At 48.9% G+C, this 20,046-nt stretch overlaps 6 protein-coding genes and 1 non-coding gene across 7 annotated transcripts; 4 read left to right on the forward strand and 3 right to left on the reverse strand.

The window, feature by feature from the left end:
• Positions 1–768: 768 nt before the first annotated feature.
• On the forward strand, positions 769–853 carry NFIA_115230. Its single transcript has one exon. It is a non-coding gene; the product is annotated as a tRNA-Pro (tRNA).
• Positions 854–3,284: 2,431 nt separating this feature from the next.
• Positions 3,285–4,259, reverse strand: NFIA_115240 (SSH4 family protein; the record flags this gene model as incomplete). Its single annotated transcript, XM_001262883.1, has 1 exon — positions 3,285–4,259. The coding sequence occupies one exon, from the start codon at positions 4,257–4,259 to the stop codon at positions 3,285–3,287; it is 975 nt and encodes a 324-aa protein (XP_001262884.1).
• A 1,235-nt stretch (positions 4,260–5,494) lies between these two features.
• Positions 5,495–8,172, forward strand: NFIA_115250 (uncharacterized protein; the record flags this gene model as incomplete). Its single annotated transcript, XM_001262884.1, has 2 exons — positions 5,495–5,584; positions 5,650–8,172. The coding sequence occupies 2 exons, from the start codon at positions 5,495–5,497 to the stop codon at positions 8,170–8,172; spliced, it is 2,613 nt and encodes an 870-aa protein (XP_001262885.1).
• Positions 8,173–9,730: 1,558 nt separating this feature from the next.
• NFIA_115260 (putative Ras family GTPase (Rab4b)) lies at positions 9,731–10,378 on the forward strand (the record flags this gene model as incomplete). Its single annotated transcript, XM_001262885.1, has 1 exon — positions 9,731–10,378. The coding sequence occupies one exon, from the start codon at positions 9,731–9,733 to the stop codon at positions 10,376–10,378; it is 648 nt and encodes a 215-aa protein (XP_001262886.1).
• Positions 10,379–11,073: 695 nt separating this feature from the next.
• On the reverse strand, positions 11,074–12,342 carry NFIA_115270 (NAD(P)-dependent alcohol dehydrogenase; the record flags this gene model as incomplete). The annotated part of the gene is made up of 3 exons (XM_001262886.1): positions 11,074–12,000; positions 12,093–12,215; positions 12,316–12,342. 3 exons carry the CDS (start codon positions 12,340–12,342, stop codon positions 11,074–11,076), a joined length of 1,077 nt encoding a protein of 358 aa, XP_001262887.1.
• A 1,248-nt stretch (positions 12,343–13,590) lies between these two features.
• On the forward strand, positions 13,591–15,609 carry NFIA_115280 (FAD-binding oxidoreductase; the record flags this gene model as incomplete). The annotated part of the gene is made up of 3 exons (XM_001262887.1): positions 13,591–13,852; positions 13,938–15,212; positions 15,281–15,609. The coding sequence occupies 3 exons, from the start codon at positions 13,591–13,593 to the stop codon at positions 15,607–15,609; spliced, it is 1,866 nt and encodes a 621-aa protein (XP_001262888.1).
• A 129-nt stretch (positions 15,610–15,738) lies between these two features.
• Positions 15,739–18,616, reverse strand: NFIA_115290 (NIMA-interacting protein TinC; the record flags this gene model as incomplete). Its single annotated transcript, XM_001262888.1, has 4 exons — positions 15,739–15,910; positions 16,059–17,988; positions 18,051–18,223; positions 18,285–18,616. The coding sequence occupies 4 exons, from the start codon at positions 18,614–18,616 to the stop codon at positions 15,739–15,741; spliced, it is 2,607 nt and encodes an 868-aa protein (XP_001262889.1).
• Positions 18,617–20,046: the final 1,430 nt, after the last annotated feature.

Here is a 20,046-nt window from a genome sequence, read left to right on the forward strand (position 1 = left end):
TGGCTGAATCTGTAATTAGTTCAATAGATGGCTTCGAGTTTGATCATAGTACATATCTGACAGTACTAGACTAGATTTGCATGTTGATAGATGTATGAATCCGTGGCCCTGTCATTATTGCACTTTTTGGGGGGATAGCCTAAGCCGGACGGACTCAACAGAGAAATGAAAATGCTAAGTGACGATCCTGACAACTCTGCTATACCAACATTGGGATATTATTTGGTTGGCTTAATTTTGAATAGATAATCCCGTAAGATCCTTGAGCTTACGGTCGAGTAATACTGTTGAGGACTGCAAACTACTGGTGGAATTTATATGATTAACAAGTCTAAAGCCAGTATAAATGCTGGAGCATCATGCAAGAAACGTATACATGCTATAGATAAGCGCGGATATGATCTAGGCACTCGGGATACAGCCGACATAGATTGTAAGCACCATCAAGGTAAAAGATGGTTCTCATTCTTCGATTGAAGGGGGAATACCACTCATGATGTATGGCATCCATTACAAACACCCATAAAAGCTCGATTGCGGAGCGCAGTGGAAGCCTTTTATCCCTCTTTCCTCTTCCTCGGAAGCCTTATTATCTCAGCAGTTGGGCCACCTACACCAGACGATACCGTTATCATTTTACCCCCAGCAAGGGTTACCTTAAACACCTATTCTAAGTAGCCCTAGATCATCAGGGTCTAATGCATTTTGGGATACTTAAATAATTTCACAGCACTAATAAGCTTACTTGGCAGATACTGCCACACCATAGCCCGGGTAGTCCAGGGGTAAGATTCATCGTTCGGGTTCTAGACCTTGTCTCGATGAGACCCGCGTTCGAATCGCGGCTCGGGCCCCATGTCTCTTTTTTTTTTTTTTTTCCTTTTTTCCCTCCTCGTTTCCGGGCGGTATCTGTCGTACCCATGTAGTATATACACTTCTCATCGATTTTCTTTTGCCTAAACTAAGTCCTCATTCATACGTGAATATGGTCGTGATAGGGCTTTGATAAATCTCGTATAGAAGTAAATTTGAACGATTAGGGGTCCTGCTAAGTGCAGCATGGTTGACTAATGGCCCTTAACTAAGCCAGTGAATAAAATCTGTATTGTAGCTACAGTCACGACCAGCAAATTACGCGGCTGAAGTATGAAAACTAATACAGAGCACACTCAGGAAGAAAGTATGATAACGAGAAGGACCTACAGAGTACTCTGTACTACTTGCTTACTCTGGATCCTGAACAGTATCTTCCAGTCAGCTTTGCTGCGCCAACCGTCGGTATACCATCGCGCGACCGCTCGTGCTTTGTGGTCTTAGCGAATAATGGACTGTCTTTGGCTGGCAACTCCTATCGGCGAGACTGCAGACTAGTGCAGGTCGCAGACAGCTTCGCAGGCCAGAACGGGTAGCTCTCTCCAATCAATGTCAAGACCGAAATGTCGATCATGTGAACAACATCCTGAGGTCTCTCCAAGAATATCGCTGACCGTCCTGTTCTTGCTTAGGCCATTGATCAAATGTATGAGACGATAGTGTGGACCATATCGTAACCACAGAGTACACAGTAGATTTGTTCACTTCGCCGCACTTCATTTAGCTGGCTAATTTGTCCATTTTCGATGTGCTGTTATCTCCATCGCAAAAGATCCGAGGTCCTAAATTACGCACATGACGAGAACGTCTCCTAGTTTCTCATGGCCCTGCTACTCCGTAGTCTAGATACATTAGTCCATCTACTCCGTACTCTGTACTGACTACTGCAGTCTGCTTTCAAGCTAGCTTAACTAGCCTGACTCCACTGTCAACTTAGCTTGCTGGCTTGATAGTTGATTATCGCCGGTGGCTAAAACCAAGACGCAGTGGATACTATTTTACAAACTAATAACGGTTCTCTCAGCATTAAATGGAAAGATTGACCAGAAGTCCCATTGGGAATTTCCTCCCGCGTTCTTTGTCTTAGCTTGAAGTACGTGACTCCCTTTGGAAGGTATTAGATACATCTCCTTTCACTGAACCTCGGGCCGAGAGGTGCGGAAAATATCCGAGCTCTGGCTCTTTTGATCGAAACTCTGTAGCTACAGGCTAAAGTCCCACAACCATTTCAGGGTACCTAGTCATTACTATCGTGTACTGGAGACCGTCTGTGGAGACTGTCTACAAATTATTTGAAGCATAAAAATAGTACGATAGCTACATCAGGTCAGACTTACAGGAAAAAGATGCACCCAACAATGCGATGATGATCCTCCTTGTTATACTCTTATAGACTTTGCTCCTTCAGGATACTGGCTACAAATGCTCTATCTAATGGCCGGCAAGCAGTATCCAGCACGTCACGTCGCTGACAAAACATTGCTTTTGTACTGGGGCCCTCTTCAGTTTTCTTCCCTTCTTCACTTGAAGAGGGCCCATTGAGTTTGAAAGCCACGAACGAAAATATAGGAAGATTAAATGCGTGAGGCTTTGATCGAACCCTCGCAGTACGTCAATTCAACGCTCATTGCGTCAAAACGGCAAATAATCACCAATCATACCTAGGAGCAAGACATCGGATGATGTTTAGGGCGTGCTTTCCACAAATTGGCATCGAGACTCGAATGAGACGCATGCCAGGCATGGAAGGTTCTCTGAAGTTCCGGGCCCGGACTGGATCTATATCATGTGTTCGCTAGGTCAATCGGAGAAGTCCCGCTATGAGCAGCTCATCCACAAAGGTAGACCATGACATCAACATTCTGCTGTCTCTGCCGGCAGGTAAGGTATCAGCAGGTTTGCCTATAGGCGCACCGGTGTTGCTCAGGCCCTGCCAACATCGGTCTACCAGGCAGTAGCGGAAATGCAGCTCTTGCTTCCCCCCGAAGCACTAATGCGTCTATGCAAAAGCGTGCATCCTGGCTCATGTTGCATGAAGTCTTCTAGAAGTTCTTGTCCTCGGCAATTACTCCGCATCCAGCCCATACGGCTCCGGCTCTGAAACTCTACTCTCCTGCATCATCGTATCGATTTGACATTAGATTGCTCAGTAATTTCAGGAGAAGTCGAGGAGCCTTTGCTGAGAAGACTCCTCCATGCTTCTGTCCGCCCTCCTTCGGCGACCAATGCAGAAAGCATACAATAAGTAGCCAAGGCTGCCTTTGTCTGGCAAGCTTCTTGAGCTTTGCAGTCTCATGGCATACATTGACTGGAAGAGTATCCCGATGCGTATCAAACAGTTGAAGCATATCTCTCAGGGCAATACATGGATCAGCAGCTATCATTCTCAGTTACCAGGGTGAGCGAACATATCATGACCCATCACTAGGCTTCCATAACCAGCCAGCGGGATGAAAACAGACTTCGAAGTCGACTCCACCAAAGAGTCCTATGGCACCATATAAGTCATAGTCTCCTTCCAATCCCTCAACGCCTCCAGCCTCCTGGTCGACTTCTTCATGGAGGTTCCAGCCTCCTCCTCTTTGCCCATTTCTGGTGAAGAAGACATCGACTTGGAGTCTCTTACACGCGGTTCCTGAAGCTCCACTTAGATGTTCTGGAAGGCGAAAGACCATCCCCAGACCAACAGTATCGTTCACATTAAAGGCGTCTGTGAATTGCTTCCCTCCCCACGAATCATTCACGAAGCGACAGCCGTCATCAGAGAAAACAGCAAGGCTACCCCTCTCCCAGCCGGGAGACCGCCAAGAGGGATAAGGCTGCGCGACAAATCCAATAGATAACCCGCTCGAATCAGCAGTCCCAGTCCCAGGCCCGGCACGGAGACCAAGCAATTTGACCTCGAAATATATGGTTTTGCTCTTTTCGGTGATATAAGGGGAATCATTAACTGGAAAATAAAGAGGCAGGCTTGTGGTAATTATGCAGTCACCGTTCCCGTTCTTCGTAGAACCTTTCCATCGACCTGGGTGTGTGGCAGTAAGGCTACCATGAAACTCACTCGGCTGCACAGGGCGGAGGTCATATCTCTGTACAAAGTCATAGACAGCAGCCGAAGGCTTCGCCGGCGGATGCAAAGGCACCCTGTCGCAGAATTCATGAGCGCGCTCTGCGTCATCACGGGATGCGTTGCCAGCATTTGAACAGAAATAGCCTGTCACCGGCGGCGGAGGCAATGTTGCTGTGTCGGGCACCAGTTCCTGCCAGTTGTGATATGGAGGAGGAGCAGGCTCGGCTCGTCCGCTATCATTCTGCTCAGGATGCCATGCTGCTTGGGAAGCATGATAGCTTGGAGGTGGTACCTGGAAGTTGGTGGGATCGCTCATAGTAAACGAATCACCGGAGGGATGTCTTTCGCAAAATAATATCCTTCCCAGTAAGATCTTTTCGTGCGGATGCAAAATAATTGTTCTTCTCTAGTAAATAAGAGAAGGATCAGACGCTAATGATAGGCAGCGACTCGACTAGGTTTGTGAGGCTTCTGTAGCCGTTTGGCTTTGCTGGGTGCTGCCAAGCGTGGCTATGCTTGGTACAACCCAGATGATCAGACTCTGTATACAATGATTTCAACGAAGAAGTAGACGACTTCGATGAGAGATGCAAGAGCTGAACCCGGATACTATGAGTACTCTGCCACTTCTTGCTTGCTCACATTATGTCATCAAAGGAAGTTTCTATCTTGGCTTTTATCAGATCAACCTTAGGTATCGCAGTTAGAGTGAGCCACCTATCCATGGAACGGCACTGGTAAGGCCCGAGTGGAAACATACAAGTCGATGAACCGATTCTCCTCCATTCTCCACTTCACTACCTTGGGTGGGAATGGACATCAAATTTAGCTCGCTTGTGAGGTAGCTAATAGTAGTATTAATATGAAGCCGTAGCTTTAAGTCATTGTCGCAAGCAGGTGTCATCAACAGAAATACTATTTTTCACTTTCCTCGCTCATCACCGTCCCCCCTTATATGTCGTTACTATCGCCTTCGAGAGGCTCAGCTCTATGCATGAACAAATGATGAACTCTCCTAAGGTACGGAGGTCGGAGAACAGAAAGGTTTGAGTACCTGTCTCTAAGGCTGTGGGAGGTAGCTGAGACCTTTCCCCCCTCTCTCCAATCAAAATCAATGCATCACATGCGGCTGCAGCATCGGGCAAATTTGAGGCTGACCCAGTCAGGACGGGTAGCAACTCAGAAAGAAAAACCATGAGGTCTAATAACTCCCAACCCGGAGGTGTTGACTGGCATTTTCGCCTTCTCGAGATATTCGAAACCAGAAGAGTCGTTTTAAACTGTTGCACATCATCTGCCAGTTCAGGCTCTCACTGATGCTACTCGTCCAATGACGAACCCAAGAAATTCTCGTCGTTTTTCGAGTGCTTCAAGAATGCTTTTTTCTTACTGTGTTCCATGGAGAATCTCATTGCAAATCTGCCAGTCTAAGCCTGAACGGATTATTTGGGGAGATTTCCCTGCCATCAGATTCTGATTCAACGGCCTCGCTATATGTGACAGGGCCCCGCATTGTCTGTCCCCTTGTCGGTTAGAGGAGCATCACTGAGAATGGAACAAAACCCCCAGAATAAGAGAAGACGCCGGTCTTCAATAACTCAGCAACTTCACCGGATCTTCAATGTTGACAGGCAAGAAATTGTAAGTCCACCTGCTTTTTGGCTATTTTTTCTTAATCCTGCATGGTCCTGTGGTGTGGGCTTTAGCATGTATGCGTTGGTCGACCTAGATCTGTCAAGGAATTTAGGAGCCTCATTACTGACATCTTGAAGCAAAAGCAGCGAGAATCCTGGCATGTTCCTTCAAACACAAGTGCAAGAGCTGCGCCTGATCAGCATCAGCAGTATAGGAAAGAAGGGACCAACACAAAACCATACCATAATGGCCAGTACAACAATCAGTCTTCTCACCACCCTACGAGGGGGAGCCCTGATCTGGGCGATTTGGATTTCGCCCAAGCATGTGGTGCGGCGTCTGGAGAACCGCAACTGCGGTCTAGACGCCAGAAATCTTCAACAGGATTAGAGCACGCAGTAGAGAATGTCCAAGGCTTTTCTGGCACGCCCGAAAATGCTGTTCGCTCTATTGATAAATCTACTGCTCAAAATGGGACCAACACCTTCTTTCAAAAGAAGGACAAACGAGTCACGCGACGCCTGGAAGCAGAGAGGTTAGAGCTTGAGAAACGACTCTTGAACCTCGAACAGACGCAATTGGCAGGAAACCATAATTCACTGAAAAGGGAGTCTCGTCGCCTGACAAAGAAGCAGCCCCTTGGTAGCTCTAGCAGGGGCTCTAGTGTGAGTGCTGATGAATCTCGACCTTCTTCGAGGCGTCTTTCTGGCTTGTTCTCAATTTCCAGGCGTACATTAACATCACGATCAAGCTCTGTAAATGGCAGGAATGGCGAAGAATCGACAGATAGCGCACCTGTTCCAACGAAAACACCGGCGGACGATGCTTCAACCTCACGGGTCGCTAAACCCTCTTTATCCACAAGTTTGCCGGAGCGATTTAGTGCAGTAATATCAAAAGGGTTAATTGTTGGGAGCAATGCTCTGCTTCAAGACCAAACGTCGCCGGCGCAGTCGCCGTCACCACCAGCGACCGCAACTGTAATGAACCAATCGGAGACACTAGAGGCGAACGAAGAACGCTCCTTACAGAAGCCTGAGCCAACCTTAGACGATGCAAAGCAGCAGACTGATGATCATGGCAAATCGTCAAAGTCACGTAGCTTACAGACGTCGCCTGATTTGGACCCGCTATCGTTCGCAGCGACTCTGCACCTCGCAAGAAGGGCTCGAGGTAACGATCAGCTCCAGGGCCAGTCTCCAGACAAGGTTCAGCACCCATCGCTTGTTCAGAGGGATGTATCACAGAATGGAAAGCTCTACGACTCGCAACCTCTTGGGTCATCGAAGACGGGCGCAGTTTCCCAACCGAACCCAAGTACAATTGGCAACCCAAGCAGCTTACCAACTAAGGTATCAGTCAAGTCTATTCCTAGGAGAACTTTCAAACCATCCCCCCTTGCAGGTGACTCAACAACCGGTGGGAGTTCTCAGTCACTCGCCGGAAACGCCAGCATTTGGCGCTTGCGCAATTCGGGAAGATCCAGCGGCGCGAGACGGACTCCATCCTCCCCATTGGTGACGGTTGCAACGCGCATGTCTCCTGCTGTAGGATCTTTGCAAGTCTCACAACCTTCAACCAATAGCCAATCGGAGACAGAGAGGGAAGGCAAGGCACGAGATGCTGCCTCTGAGCGTACGCCCAAGTCGAACAATTTTGCAAACACGCGTGTCTCGAAAGAACAAGAAGCCCTTGATTACGTTTCTTCGCAACATCCACGGACTTGGCATTTGACTCAAACCTCAGCACCAGTTTCAAACCTCCCACAGCTGTCTGTGAAGTCACGAATTCATGCTTCAGCAAATGACAAGAATATTAGTCACCTGAGCGTGAAACATAATCGCCAAGAAGCTCCAGCTATACATGGTGCCCAAACCGCGAGGGTCAACCAGGATATACCTCCCCTGACAGAGCACGAGTCAGGTAGAAGATTTGATGCCCGGGAATTTGCAATACCAGGCAGCGCATCTTCACGAAGCTCATCTCCAGAGCCTTGTTCGGAAGACTACAATACTGCCGATGAAGCTGGATCGATAAGATCTGTACCCCGAGCCAATGATGACTGCTTGGATGGTAAGTCTGCAGCAGCATCTGGACCCTGTTTTGTGCAGAATACGATTGAATCGAACGATTCTACCTGTGTGAGAAAATTCACGGATATCGCGGTATTCAAGGTGGGCGACCCTCAAGGTGACAGGTCAGCCACAGAGACAGGAGCCTGCCAAAGAAATCAGTCGATCACGAAGACTTTTGTGATCTGTTGTTCATGTGAATACTGGCATAATATGCCGCCTGAGAGTTATTCGAAGGTCGCTAGTCCAGATACTTGTTCAGTCCCTACCAGAAATGGCCCGACTCTTCTTGGTAGTTCATCTTTCGCACGAAAATCGAGCCGAAAATTAACTCGCAGTACCCAGATTAAGTCTGCATTATTGAACGAGCGGTCTGCCAACGAGAGGGCCACTATAGGATCGGCAACAAGGTCTCGATTTGCTGACGCCCCCTTACGGTGCTATTGGTGCGACCATCAGATGAGCAGGCATTGTTGTGAGGGATGGACTACCACGGTCTACAAGCATGAGAGGCAGTTTTGAGTCATTAATTGTCTCTACCTGACTTCTCCATCATTCTTCCCTGTCACTTTATTTCCCAGTAACCTATCCGAGCTATATGTTGTTTATTTGGTTGGCATCGCCTGTGCTGATTGACAACCATTTGAACCCGGGCAATGATCGATTGACTATCCTGCAGCCTGAAATATGATTCCCCATCTATCTAGTAAACTTCTTCACGCCTCTCCATTCTCAAGTATGCACAGGAGGGTGAGAATGGTCATGGACCAATAACAAAGTGAGAATCGGAGAATAATCTCTCGTCCTGTTTGACACTTCCATGTGACGTAGTCTCCATATCGGAAAGCTCCATTGCCAATACGAAGCATCCCACATGTTATGACCTCGGCCCTGGGCCTGTCATTGCTGTTCTGGGGAGGTTGTCGAATGTCAACGCAAAACAACTGCAATATGATAGGTGACTATCAGAGGTCACTCAACGCATCTCTCAAGCCTGAGAATAGACGAGCTTGCATGTACGTCTTTGATGATCCATTTCTTCGTGAATACCGTTTGAGACCTGGTTCATACCACTTAAGCTTATTGGCAGCGGATACAGTGTAGACAACGGGAAAGGGAGCTATATTCGCAGAGAATTGATATCATCCTTAAAGCGTAAAAGCTTTTGCCATACAATGAGAACGATGATTTACGACTGCATACATGAGGCGAATTGCATTAAAGTTGAAGGCGAGTGTGTAATCCAGACACGGGTCAGTCGAACTTAGCGGCCTTCTAAGGTACCTTTGATCTAACATGTAGTCCCGTGCCCCCGAAATTTGGAGTTAAAGCATCGACTCTAAATGCCCCTTTACCGAGATCCAAAAGCCTTCCCCCCTTAAAAGGAAATAAAGACAACGTCAAAGAGCATCTGCGCTCATTTTGCTTTTGGCTCTCTTCAACGCGCTCTTGATCTCCTCATACTTAAACCCATGGCGCGCCAAAGAGGTCTGTCGAATGCGTCTTCGTCACCTTCTCTTCCCGATGGAAATCAGGTATCCAGGCAACTTCAAACTCTGTAGTGCTTGAGAACGTATCAACTAACGCTGTTGAAGGAGCTGGAGAGCATGTATGATTATCTGGCCAAAGTGATCCTGCTTGGGCCAAGCGGTGCCGGAAAGTATGTCTTGCTCTTGATACCCTCCCAAGTGTCTTTTGCTACTGTTGCTCACATGGTACGGCTCACCGCAGGTCATGTGTATTACATCGATTCGTGAAGGACGAATGTACGGCTCCGAACCCTGACTGAGCCTGATCCTATCCCTTGCTCCCCCTGAGCTGGATAGCCGGCTCGCTAATACACCATTCGACTGTAGGGAGAGTGTTGTCATCACAAACGATCGGGGTCGAATTCTCCTCGAAAATAGTCAGGCTCGGATCCGGTCCCCGAAAAACAAGGATTAAACTGCAGCTTTGGGACACCGCGGGCACAGAGAGATTTCGGTCCGTCTCAAGATCGTACTATCGCGGAGCTGCAGGCGCTATCCTGATCTACGATATATCTTCGCAAGCTTCATTCGCAGCGCTTCCTACCTTTTTAATGGATGCACGCGCTCTTGCATCTCCTAACCTCACTGTTCTCCTGGCTGGGAATAAGGCGGACCTTGCGTCTGACTCCGTGACCCATGGCGATTTCGCAGATGACAGCATGAGAGCACCCCCTACTCCTTCCAGCACTAGCAGCAAGCAGTCATCATTCCCAATCGACTCGGTTCCTGGTTCCGTTCGATCTACAAGCCTTCTGGGTACTGGAACAAGGCTCACGGCGACATATGCCTTCGAAGGTCGTCAAGTGAGTGCCGAAGAGTCAGCGCGTTGGGCTGCCAAGGCGAATATTCCTGTTGCTGTCGAGGTGTCGGCTCTTACCGGAGAGGGCGTGGAAGAATTGTTCAACCGGCTGGCACGAATTATCCTTACCAAGATTGAGCTAGGGGAGATCGATCCCGACGATCCTCAAAGTGGCATTCAATATGGAGATGGCGGACTGTATGGCCAGGGCACTAGCGATGGGTCGAGTATTCGAAGTCGAATGACAGTCGATGATAATTCCGTGCAACTGCATCGCAGGAATCCAAAAAGGCGGGGTGGCAGTAGGGGAGTGAATAACTGGAGAAGCAACATGGGAGAATGGGAAGAGGTCTTTCGACTCAGCGGCTCGCACCAAAAGAAGGGTACCGGATGCTGTTGACCCTTTCGAGCGGTTAAACATCTGGCACGTGTGGGTTGTTGGGCGTGCCCTTCCCTCGCTCGCATCAAGTCACTCATTGCTCTTCTCTTAGCCCTTCTCCTCTGGAAGGTCTGCGCATCGGAATTCATCTACCTCGTACACAACATAACGGAACGGAGGTGTGCATTTGCCTTACCTTCTGTCTGGTTGCTTATTCCGGACGCACACGCCCTAGATACCTTACATCGCCCTCTTTGCCTCGGAGTTAGGTTCCATTTCTGCTCGCTATTTTCATGAACAATGGGACCCGGTAATTTTGCCTTCCCCCTTCTTTTATTTGCCTTTTTCTTTGCCTTTTTTCCCCCTACGCTGTGCGATTCCCTAATGCCTCTCATCGCTCCTCTGATAGGGCATCACTTGCCATTGTGGCTAATCAGCGAATACCTCATTATGCATGAAACAACCTACAGCTCTGTCACTTGCGAGCGGCTGAAATTCTGCCAATCCTGCGTCGCGCGACCAGTGAAATCCGTGGTTGACTTGAGTTGGGCTCAGATATACAGCTATTATTATTTCATTCCAAATATTAGACACCAGAGCGGCTACCATGTCTTCTTCGTCTCCTGGTCCCAAAATAGGTAGGGGCCGAGACGGCGCAGGTCCACTGATTCGAATTACACTTTTTCGAAAGTCACATGATCATCGGGGTGGCCGTCTCAATCTTGGATCCCAGCAATGAGTGTTTTGATGCCTTTCCCGGCCTTGACTTCCTTGAATGCCTGTTCAGCGTCATGGAACTCGACCACACCGGTGATAAGATCCTTCACATTGACTCTACCGGACGCGACCAGGCCGACCGCGAGCTTATAGTCACCACTCCCATACCGAAAGCTACCTTTGAAAGTCAACTCTTTCGTGCAGGCCGCCATGATTGGGAACATTATTTCGCTCCGGCCCATGCCACCTTGCACGTATGTGCCACCGGGGCGCAGAACATGAATTCCGGTGTGGACAGACGGTTCAGCCCCTGAGGCGTCGATAACCACATCTGCACCAACTCCTAGGTTGTTCTCTTTTCTCAGTCGGTCCGCGTTGTCCACCGCGCTTACTTTGGCGGGCTCGAAAGTTGATGTTGCCGCATATCTCTTGGCAAAGTCCAGTCTCGGCTTTTGTATGTCCACAGCGATGATTTTAGCGGCGCCGAAAGCTTTTGCGACGGCACAGCACAAAAGCCCGACGGGCCCGGCTCCGAAAACGATCACTGACTGGCCGGGAGTGACGCTTGCTTGTCTCACGATGTGAACAGCGACGCCTAGAGGCTCCATGAGAGCCCCCTCTTGTAAGGAGATATTGTCGGGAAGTTTGTAGCAGAAGTCCTCGGGAAGTACATAGAACTTGGCTAAGGTGCCATCGTATGGTGGAGTCGCTGCGAAGGCCATTTTCTCACAGAGGTTGTATTTCCCAGCCTTGCAAGGTTCGCATCTACGGCATGGAATACCTGGCTCCATGGCAACACGGTCTCCCACTTTCAAGCCTGTGACAGCTGAGCCGACCTTGCTGATGACTCCGGATGACTCATGCCCTAAGACCATAGGATCCTTCACAACAAACTGGCCGATTGAACCATGCTCCCAATAGTGGACCTGAATGCAACCGATGCGAAACAGTCAGCCTGATCAACGACCCCGCGGGGCAGGTGGATATAGAGTGTTAGGCTGAATGCGCAGATACGTACATCACTGCCACAGATACCAGTGAATTTGACGTTCACCAGTACATCGTGAGGGTCTTTTAGTTCTGGAATAGGTCGATCTTCAAATTTGACCTGGTGAATACCTTCGAGGACAAAGGAAAGGTTCTATTTCGATAAGATGTTAACCTTCTTTCTTCTTCTTTCCCCTTCTCCGTGCTCCTATTGGCTTTCATGGTTGGTGATGACACCGGAGACGGGGACACACCTGGGCAGTGGCTGTTGATGTACTCATTTTGTATCGCTTTTGTCTGTGCTCAAGCTTCGCCGTGTATTCCTCCTCTTATCATTCCTTTGTTGATATAGGAAATCTCAGCCGGTTGTTTTGTGAGAACGTCGGCGGTCTGAAGAAGGCACACGGAGGTAAACTGAAAGGGAAAGACGGAGGAAGAGAAGGAGGGTTGCTTGCTACTGTTATACTCGACAGGATAAAAGAGAGGAGGGGCGTGTGGAGAAAGAAAGCTTACCCAAATTATCCAAACCCAGAACTTATGAACTGGAGCAGCGAGCTTCTCAGAGGGACATCTGTCTTGATAGTGGATAATAGCGACTCGAATTGATTATCTCCGCTCCCCGCCAAGTCGTCTGGTCACACCGGTGGGGGCGGCGTCTTGACCTCAGTCGGGTCGGGCGAGACCCTTTTACTTCGTAGGTATTGGAAATTACCCGTGTGGTACCTCCTATTTAGCCGGCGAAGCTGGAAGAAAGAGGTTGAAACAGGAAAGGAGACGGAAGGGGGAAATAATGGTCTCTTAGATTCAGCTTCGGATGAGACTCCATCTCTCATGCCACCTAATATTCATATGGCTACTCTTGGGGTGTGGTTGGTGTCAAATTGATGTCATAGCCCACCTAAGAAGCAGTTGCCATGAGTACATCATATTCCCATCTCCGCATATAAGGTATCCTTAAACATTAATACCGATGTTCCTGCTTGACCATCTCTTTCCTCATCTCCTTTGAATAGTCCCCTTATTTACTGTTCCCGTGACCATCATCACCAGACGGGTAAATAAGTTAGCGTTGTGGAGATGAAGTTTAGCTGATAAATGTGTCTGTATTTACACCCACAGTTCTTTGAGATTTAGGAATGGCTGGACTATGTAGTGGGACAATTGATGATCAACGTTTTAGCCATTATTCCGTAGTTATGAAAACAATAACTCACACACGCAAGAAGTAAAGAATATGATTAAAAAAGAACGAAAGAAAGAGGACGTACCTAGGTAATAATCACAACACTCATACCCCTCTATGGAGTAAGGTAGATAGGTGGTATTCCCAGCACTGGCCAATGAGGAAGGCTTATTAAGCTAGATGTGCATATGCATATTTTCATTGGAGCACTGCTAAGGAGAAAGTATCCGTCATGAACGGAGTATCGCTGACCTGACGGAAAAAACAAACGCCTTTCTATCCGAGTTACCTGAAGGTCGGGTCGAGATATTTGCTATCTTTGGTTTATATTAAATTTCCCATCACTATGGTCGGATCTAATGTCCTCCTCCAACCCTGGAGGAGGGCGGTTTCCCATGCTGTCCGGCTGAGGACGACTACACCTACGTACCAGTACCGATACTTCAGGGCAACTGCTCGAATCTCTGCCAATGATAAATCGCAGTCCTTCAAGAATCAGCTGTATGAGAGTACGCAGCAGCGGTTGAAGCGGGAGCGCGCTGAGCAGGAACGGTTTTCTCAATATCAGACTCAGTCACCAGGTGGTCGCTATGCGGCTTTGACGTTCGGTATGCGATCCGCTCAGGGATACGTGCCATGGGTACTTTAGCTCATCTTCTTTCTTCAATATGGATCTAATTCTCATCTTAATAGCATTGGTTTTCTTCTCTACTGGTGCATATTACCTAGGATCATTGAAGCCCGCTAGTCTTCCAACGTCGTCAACCACCACCCTCTTCGAAATCGAGCCGCCGCTCCACAATATCTCACCGGCAAATTTACAGGCCGCTTGGGCAGACTTCGTTGAGATTCTAGGAAAGGAAAATGTATCAACGGAACATGGTGACCTCGATGTACATTCCGGTTCTGATTGGTCTTCGTACACACTCAAAAAAGATGAAAGGCCTTTCCTTGTCCTCTATCCAGCAACCACCGAGGAGGTTTCCCGAATTATGAAAGTCTGCCATCAACGGGTCATTCCTGTGACACCCTACTCCGGTGGTACCAGTCTGGAGGGGCATTTTGCTCCCACGCGAGGAGGTGTGTGTATCGATTTCCGCCGCATGGATCGTATCCTGGAGCTCCACAAAAAGGACCTTGATGTTGTGGTCCAGCCTGCAGTTGGGTGGGAAGACCTTAATGAGGAATTGTCTAAAGAAGGTCTCTTTTTTCCACCTGACCCGGGTCCCGGCGCTATGATTGGCGGTATGGTCGGCACTGGCTGTTCCGGGACCAATGCTTACAGATACGGCACAATGCGAGAATGGGTTCTTTCTTTGACTGTTGTCCTTGCAGATGGGACTATTATCAAAACAAGACAACGTCCGCGGAAATCGAGCGCCGGCTATGATCTCACCAGGCTGTTCATTGGAAGCGAAGGAACTCTTGGGCTTGTGACTGAGGCTACATTGAAGCTGACTGTCAAGCCCAAGAGTCAAAGCGTTGCTGTTGCTAGTTTCCCATCCATTCACAACGCCGCAGAGTGCGTGACCCGCGTGGTGGAAGAAGGTATCCCAGTTGCGGGGGTCGAGATTCTTGATGACGTCCAAATGAAATGCATTAACGATAGTCGGACGACTCGTCGACAGTGGAAGGAGTCACCTACTCTCTTCTTCAAATTCGCAGGGACCCCCGTGGGAGTCAAAGAACAAATTGAGCTTGTTCGGAAAATCGTCTCTAGTAGTGCAGGGCAATCTTTCGAATTCGCTCGAGGGGAAGATGAAATGAAAGAACTTTGGAGTGCTCGGAAAGAGGCGCTCTGGAGTGTAATGTCCATGAGGCGAGGTCCCGAGGACCGCGTTTGGACAACCGATGTGGCAGTGCCGATGAGCAAGCTGCCCGACATAATCGAGGCAACGAAGCAGGATATGACAGAAAGCGGATTGTTGGCCGGAATTTGCGGCCATGTCGGGGATGGCAATTTTCACGGTACTACCCCTGCTGTTTTCCCAACATTAAGTAAAAGCATAAAGCTAATCTCTCCCCAATTATTTTAGCAATTATCCTGTTCAATGAGGATGAAAAGAAAATTGCGGAAGGTGTTGTGCACCGAATGGTCAAGCGAGCAGTTGAAATGGAAGGCACAGTCACTGGCGAACACGGGGTTGGCCTCATCAAGCGGGACTATCTTCAGCATGAGCTTGGGGAAACTACGGTGGACACTATGCGGCGGGTAAGTTATGAGGACTCTAGCCGTAGGACTGGTTTTGATCCCGACGTTGACTCTATGCAGATAAAAATGGCACTAGATCCCCTTCGCTTACTTAATTGCGACAAAGTTGTTCGAGTAGAACAACCAACGACAGGGGAACCAAAGAAGTGGTGAACAGTGGCATTCACAACAGCAGTACTAAGTAGGTAGTTCATGTAGCTTGAACAAGCCAAAGGAAAGAAGAGCGCAAAGTAAAGATGGTGTGCATCACTACGTTTGCGATTAGATTGACCGATCGCGTCGCTAATATCCGTAACCCCTTGACTCTGCTTCGTAGCGTCTTCCGTACCCATGCCGTGGCTGGGCGTACTCACTGCTGTCGTTGTCCTCGTCTCCACGGTACTCTACTCGACTGTGATATTCTTCAACTTCTTCGTATGCTCCTTGCCGGCCCTCGTACCGCGGCTGATATTCCCTGCGCAAACGTGGTCAGTGATACATCCGAGTAAAGGTCAACGTCGGCCAAAGTCCCCGTATGTTTCACTAACCTGTCTGGCCTGCTGTGTTCATAGAGCCCAGTCTGTGCAGTGTCGTATGTAGAACGGCCGCTGTCATAATCGTACCCGGAATTCGTATAGTCTCTCCTATCATCGTCTGCACGTTCATAAGCCGCCTGCGGTCTTTGTTGGGACCACCGACTTTCACCACCGTCATAGTCTGGTCGATCGCGACTGTACTCTACATCTCTCCGATTCTCAACGGAAGGATATCTCTCAGAGGTCTCATAGCATTCGAAGTCTGAACGGCGATCAGGGTTCGCGTGCGCATCCTCGTAACTTTGTCTACCACCTCGAGAACCGTGCCTTTGGTAATCTTCGGACCATTCCCGTCGCTCATGATCATCCCCTCCTTCCCCACGGGCGTAGCTCGACGTGCTTTCGTATGTCGGGCCATCATTGTCTCTTGAGCGGCCTTCATTCCATCCCTGTCGAGCCTCCCTTCCGTACTTGCTTTCCCCGGAATATCGATCCTCGCCGTCACTCTCTGTTTCGAATCGGCTCTGGCCTCCATACTGTCGGTGAGATTGTCCAAGGCGTCCATCCCCCTGAAAACCAGTCTCGCGTCTTCCATTATCAGACCGACGGGAGCTGGAATCGCTTAGTAGAATTGATCCGACCCCACTCACAAGACCTCCAACCAAGCCTCCGAGGGCTCCACCGCCCGCAGCCTCTGCCGCAATCTTACCAAGACCGCTGGTGCTCGGCTTATAACTCTCCCCGGGGCTAGTTTTAGCCCTATGGAGTGTTATAGGCTTACCGCATCCATGTCCTGAATCATGCACGCCTTCTTTGTGATTCTTTCCCTCACGAACACCCTCACGAGAGAGCTGTTCCCGAAGACTCTCCTGTTCCGCCTCATCTTTTCTGCCCCACCACTCCTCGACAGTGTTGAACATGATTTGGCGTATATCAGATGCTCCGTCCTCGCCATACTGACGTAAAGCCGGATGATGGAAGACGCCGGTGATGATTCGGTCTAGTGTCCTGTCCACATCAATGTTTTCATCATCCCAGCACTCCATCAGCTGAGGTACTGTCCATTTGACTACTCGGGAGGCAATCTGGCCGGCCGGTTCGTTCAGGACGTTCGAGAAATGATCTTTGGAGAGCATCGAGTGGGTGGGGTTTGAGGAATCATCATCATTGAATACAACGTGCTGCTGTGCCCGGCTACTTTCAATGACTTCGGAGGAGCCGGTTTGAAGCTCGACCTTGACCTGCCGGATGATGGGAAGTATATAGGGCGCAAGAATGGAGAAGACAAAGATGTTGATCTGCTCCTGAAACTGTTCAATCAGCTCCGGCAAGACTGGGATCTCTTCAATGGCGCGATTGATGGACTTAATGAGCTCGTCATGCCACTCAAGAACAGGGTAAATCTGCTGATGCACATTGTCCAAGTACCGCGTCCACTCCTCGGGCTCACGGGGACTGATCTCTTGATTGTGCTGCTTGGCGTTTTGAGACTTGGCTTTGAACTCGTCCATTTTGTTGGCTTGATCATCGCTATTTCCAATCAGTCCCTCGGGGATCTTGTTGAGCAAGTCCTGTATGAGGCTCTCGGAGGGAGTTCCACTTTGTGACTCATTGATGACCCCTTCAAGAGACTGGACTTCAGACTGAATCGTCTTGTCCGACAGCTCACCCAGTACTGAGTGAAAAAAGTCCACACCGCCAAAAGTGCCAGTGACAATGGGATAGATGTAATCCTGAGCACCGTCAACTTCAACTTTGGTGTTGCGACCCACGTGGGGGAAGACCGTTGATTCTCCCAATTCAATAAGGCTCAGTTCAGTGTAATTGGAATGTGCTGCATAGTCTTCCAAGCAATGGAGGCCAGTGCCAAGCAAACGAAGAGCCTCATGGAGGTCATCATCATTACGTGATCTTGCATACCGCCGTCCCAGCTCAACTGAACGCTTAAAGACTCTGCGGACCAGGCCCGCAGAGGTCCCGATGCCGAGATCTTCACTAGCTATATAGTTTTTCAGGCCTAGATGTAACGGATTTGAGAGGTCAGCCGGGCTAAGTTTTCAGTTGAAAAGGTGTTCCCACCTGTCCTGGGATCGACCGACAGCTCGCGCTCCTCGTCAACAGGGCCTCTCAATCGACGGTCATACCGGCGCGCGTCCTCCCCTTCGGCATAACCGAGAGGATTATCGATATGCTCAGTAGGCTCATAGCAACCTAGGCGTTCAGTGGTCACCTCAAATTCTTTGGTTCCGTAGCTGCAGACGTTTCTTCAGCAAGTGATCACTGCGGCAATGCCTGCAAATGTTGACGGCTTACCCAAAACTAAGAAATCCCAGAACCCATATCAGGATGCGAATAGCTTCGGCACTGACATATTTCAGGGTGCCGACATCCACGGCCTGGCTATAATCGCGAAGCCAATTTCCAAAATATACGCGCTGCACATCGAGCTTGCCAAATTTACGGCCACCAGCTGCACGGGCCAGGAACAAGGTTAACAATGTATCTTCAATATCGCCATGGCGCCAATTTTGACCCTCGACTTGCGAAATTGATGCGATATTGCCAGCACCGAAGGCCTGGGCTTTCCCCGAGAGCAATAACAGGAGAAGAATGGAGAGGGTCAGGCTCTGGACGCTTGACCCCATGGCTGGTGAATCCCTCTTGGATAAACACTAGGAAGCGCCAGAGTTCGGGATTTCGAATAACGCTTATGAGCGAATATGCAAAGATAAACCCTGCTACTGTCAGAATTCCTTTGTGATAAGGATATTCCTCTAGGATAAGGGTTAGGGAAATACTGACTATTTCCAACGGGGCCTGCTGTGTACCTGGTCAAGGAGGGGGAGAGGAATAGAATGAGTACCCCGCCATGGGTTTTGATTCAGGCCTTGGGCGAGAATGACAGTAAGCAAGGAGTGGAGTGATCGATATTTAGGACTAAGGAGCCCTATCACCATTCGAGTTCCCAATTGGCCTCTTGGCGGTATACAATGATAGGACAGGCCCTCAGACTTCATGCTCATTGTTCAGTGCTTAACCTCTTGGCAGCACCCACACAGGTTGATAAATACCAACAAAACAGCTAACAGTGGGTCTCAGAACGAATCTATGAACTGTTATTGGTTATTTATCATATGGAGTATTTAGGACTCCTTGCAATATTTATGGTAAGCCTAGGTAGTAATAATAACCATGGTAAATAATAACAATAATAGTAGCGTCTTCTGGATAGGTGGTGAACTGATGATGATATAATCTGTAGAAACTTCTGCACTTCGGGTGAAGGCTCAAGGACGTTATTATGTAAGGTACTTATTACCTAAGGTAAAGGTACAAGGCCCCGGGGGACGTGAGGTACCGAGTACTATTGGAAGAGAATACCTGTAGACTGGGTAAGGGCCATCCGCGTCCGGCGCCAAGCAGACCGTACCTTACACTACCCAAGTATGGAGTACGTACCTGTGGTACTACGGAGTACAGGTACCGTAAAGTAAAAGGTACCTTATTTATCTCTGAAACACCCCAGCCACTGCGGAGTAAACAGTCTCCGAGCTACACCTTCATTTTTATTACAGATATTCACAGCCTAGTAGTTATAGTAGGTGGCCAAATGTGCTTGTGAGTATCGTCTCAACCTCTAGAGAGGTATTTCAAGATATGTTCTATCGTTCTTCCTGTTTCCCGTCGTCTGCCCAGTATGACACACACCACACTCGAGTAGAGTCCACCCGCAGGGAATAAGGTATCATTCACCTCGGTAATGATCATTATCCAGGGTGTTATCATGTAAGACTGTGCTCCGTACATAGGTACCTTCACTGCGGTACCTGCACAGAAGCTAAAGTACCAGCCTACCTACAGTAGTGGATAGCTTACCCAGGTACCTAGGTACGATGTGACGGTAGACTATGCATCTTTGTGGCATAGGCTTACAACTTATTAGATAGGCTACTCCATACTACCGGGTGGGAGATACATTATTGTACCTGACATCCAGCTGTACTGTACGGAGTGCTTGATACGAGTATTGTAGGTAGGTATCTACATGGTTTCCCAGCCTTGTCCGGGAAACCAC

The sequence above is a fragment of the Aspergillus fischeri genome, genomic scaffold (assembly GCF_000149645.3).
Source record: "Aspergillus fischeri NRRL 181 1099437636259 genomic scaffold, whole genome shotgun sequence".
NCBI lineage: Eukaryota > Fungi > Ascomycota > Eurotiomycetes > Eurotiales > Aspergillaceae > Aspergillus > Aspergillus fischeri.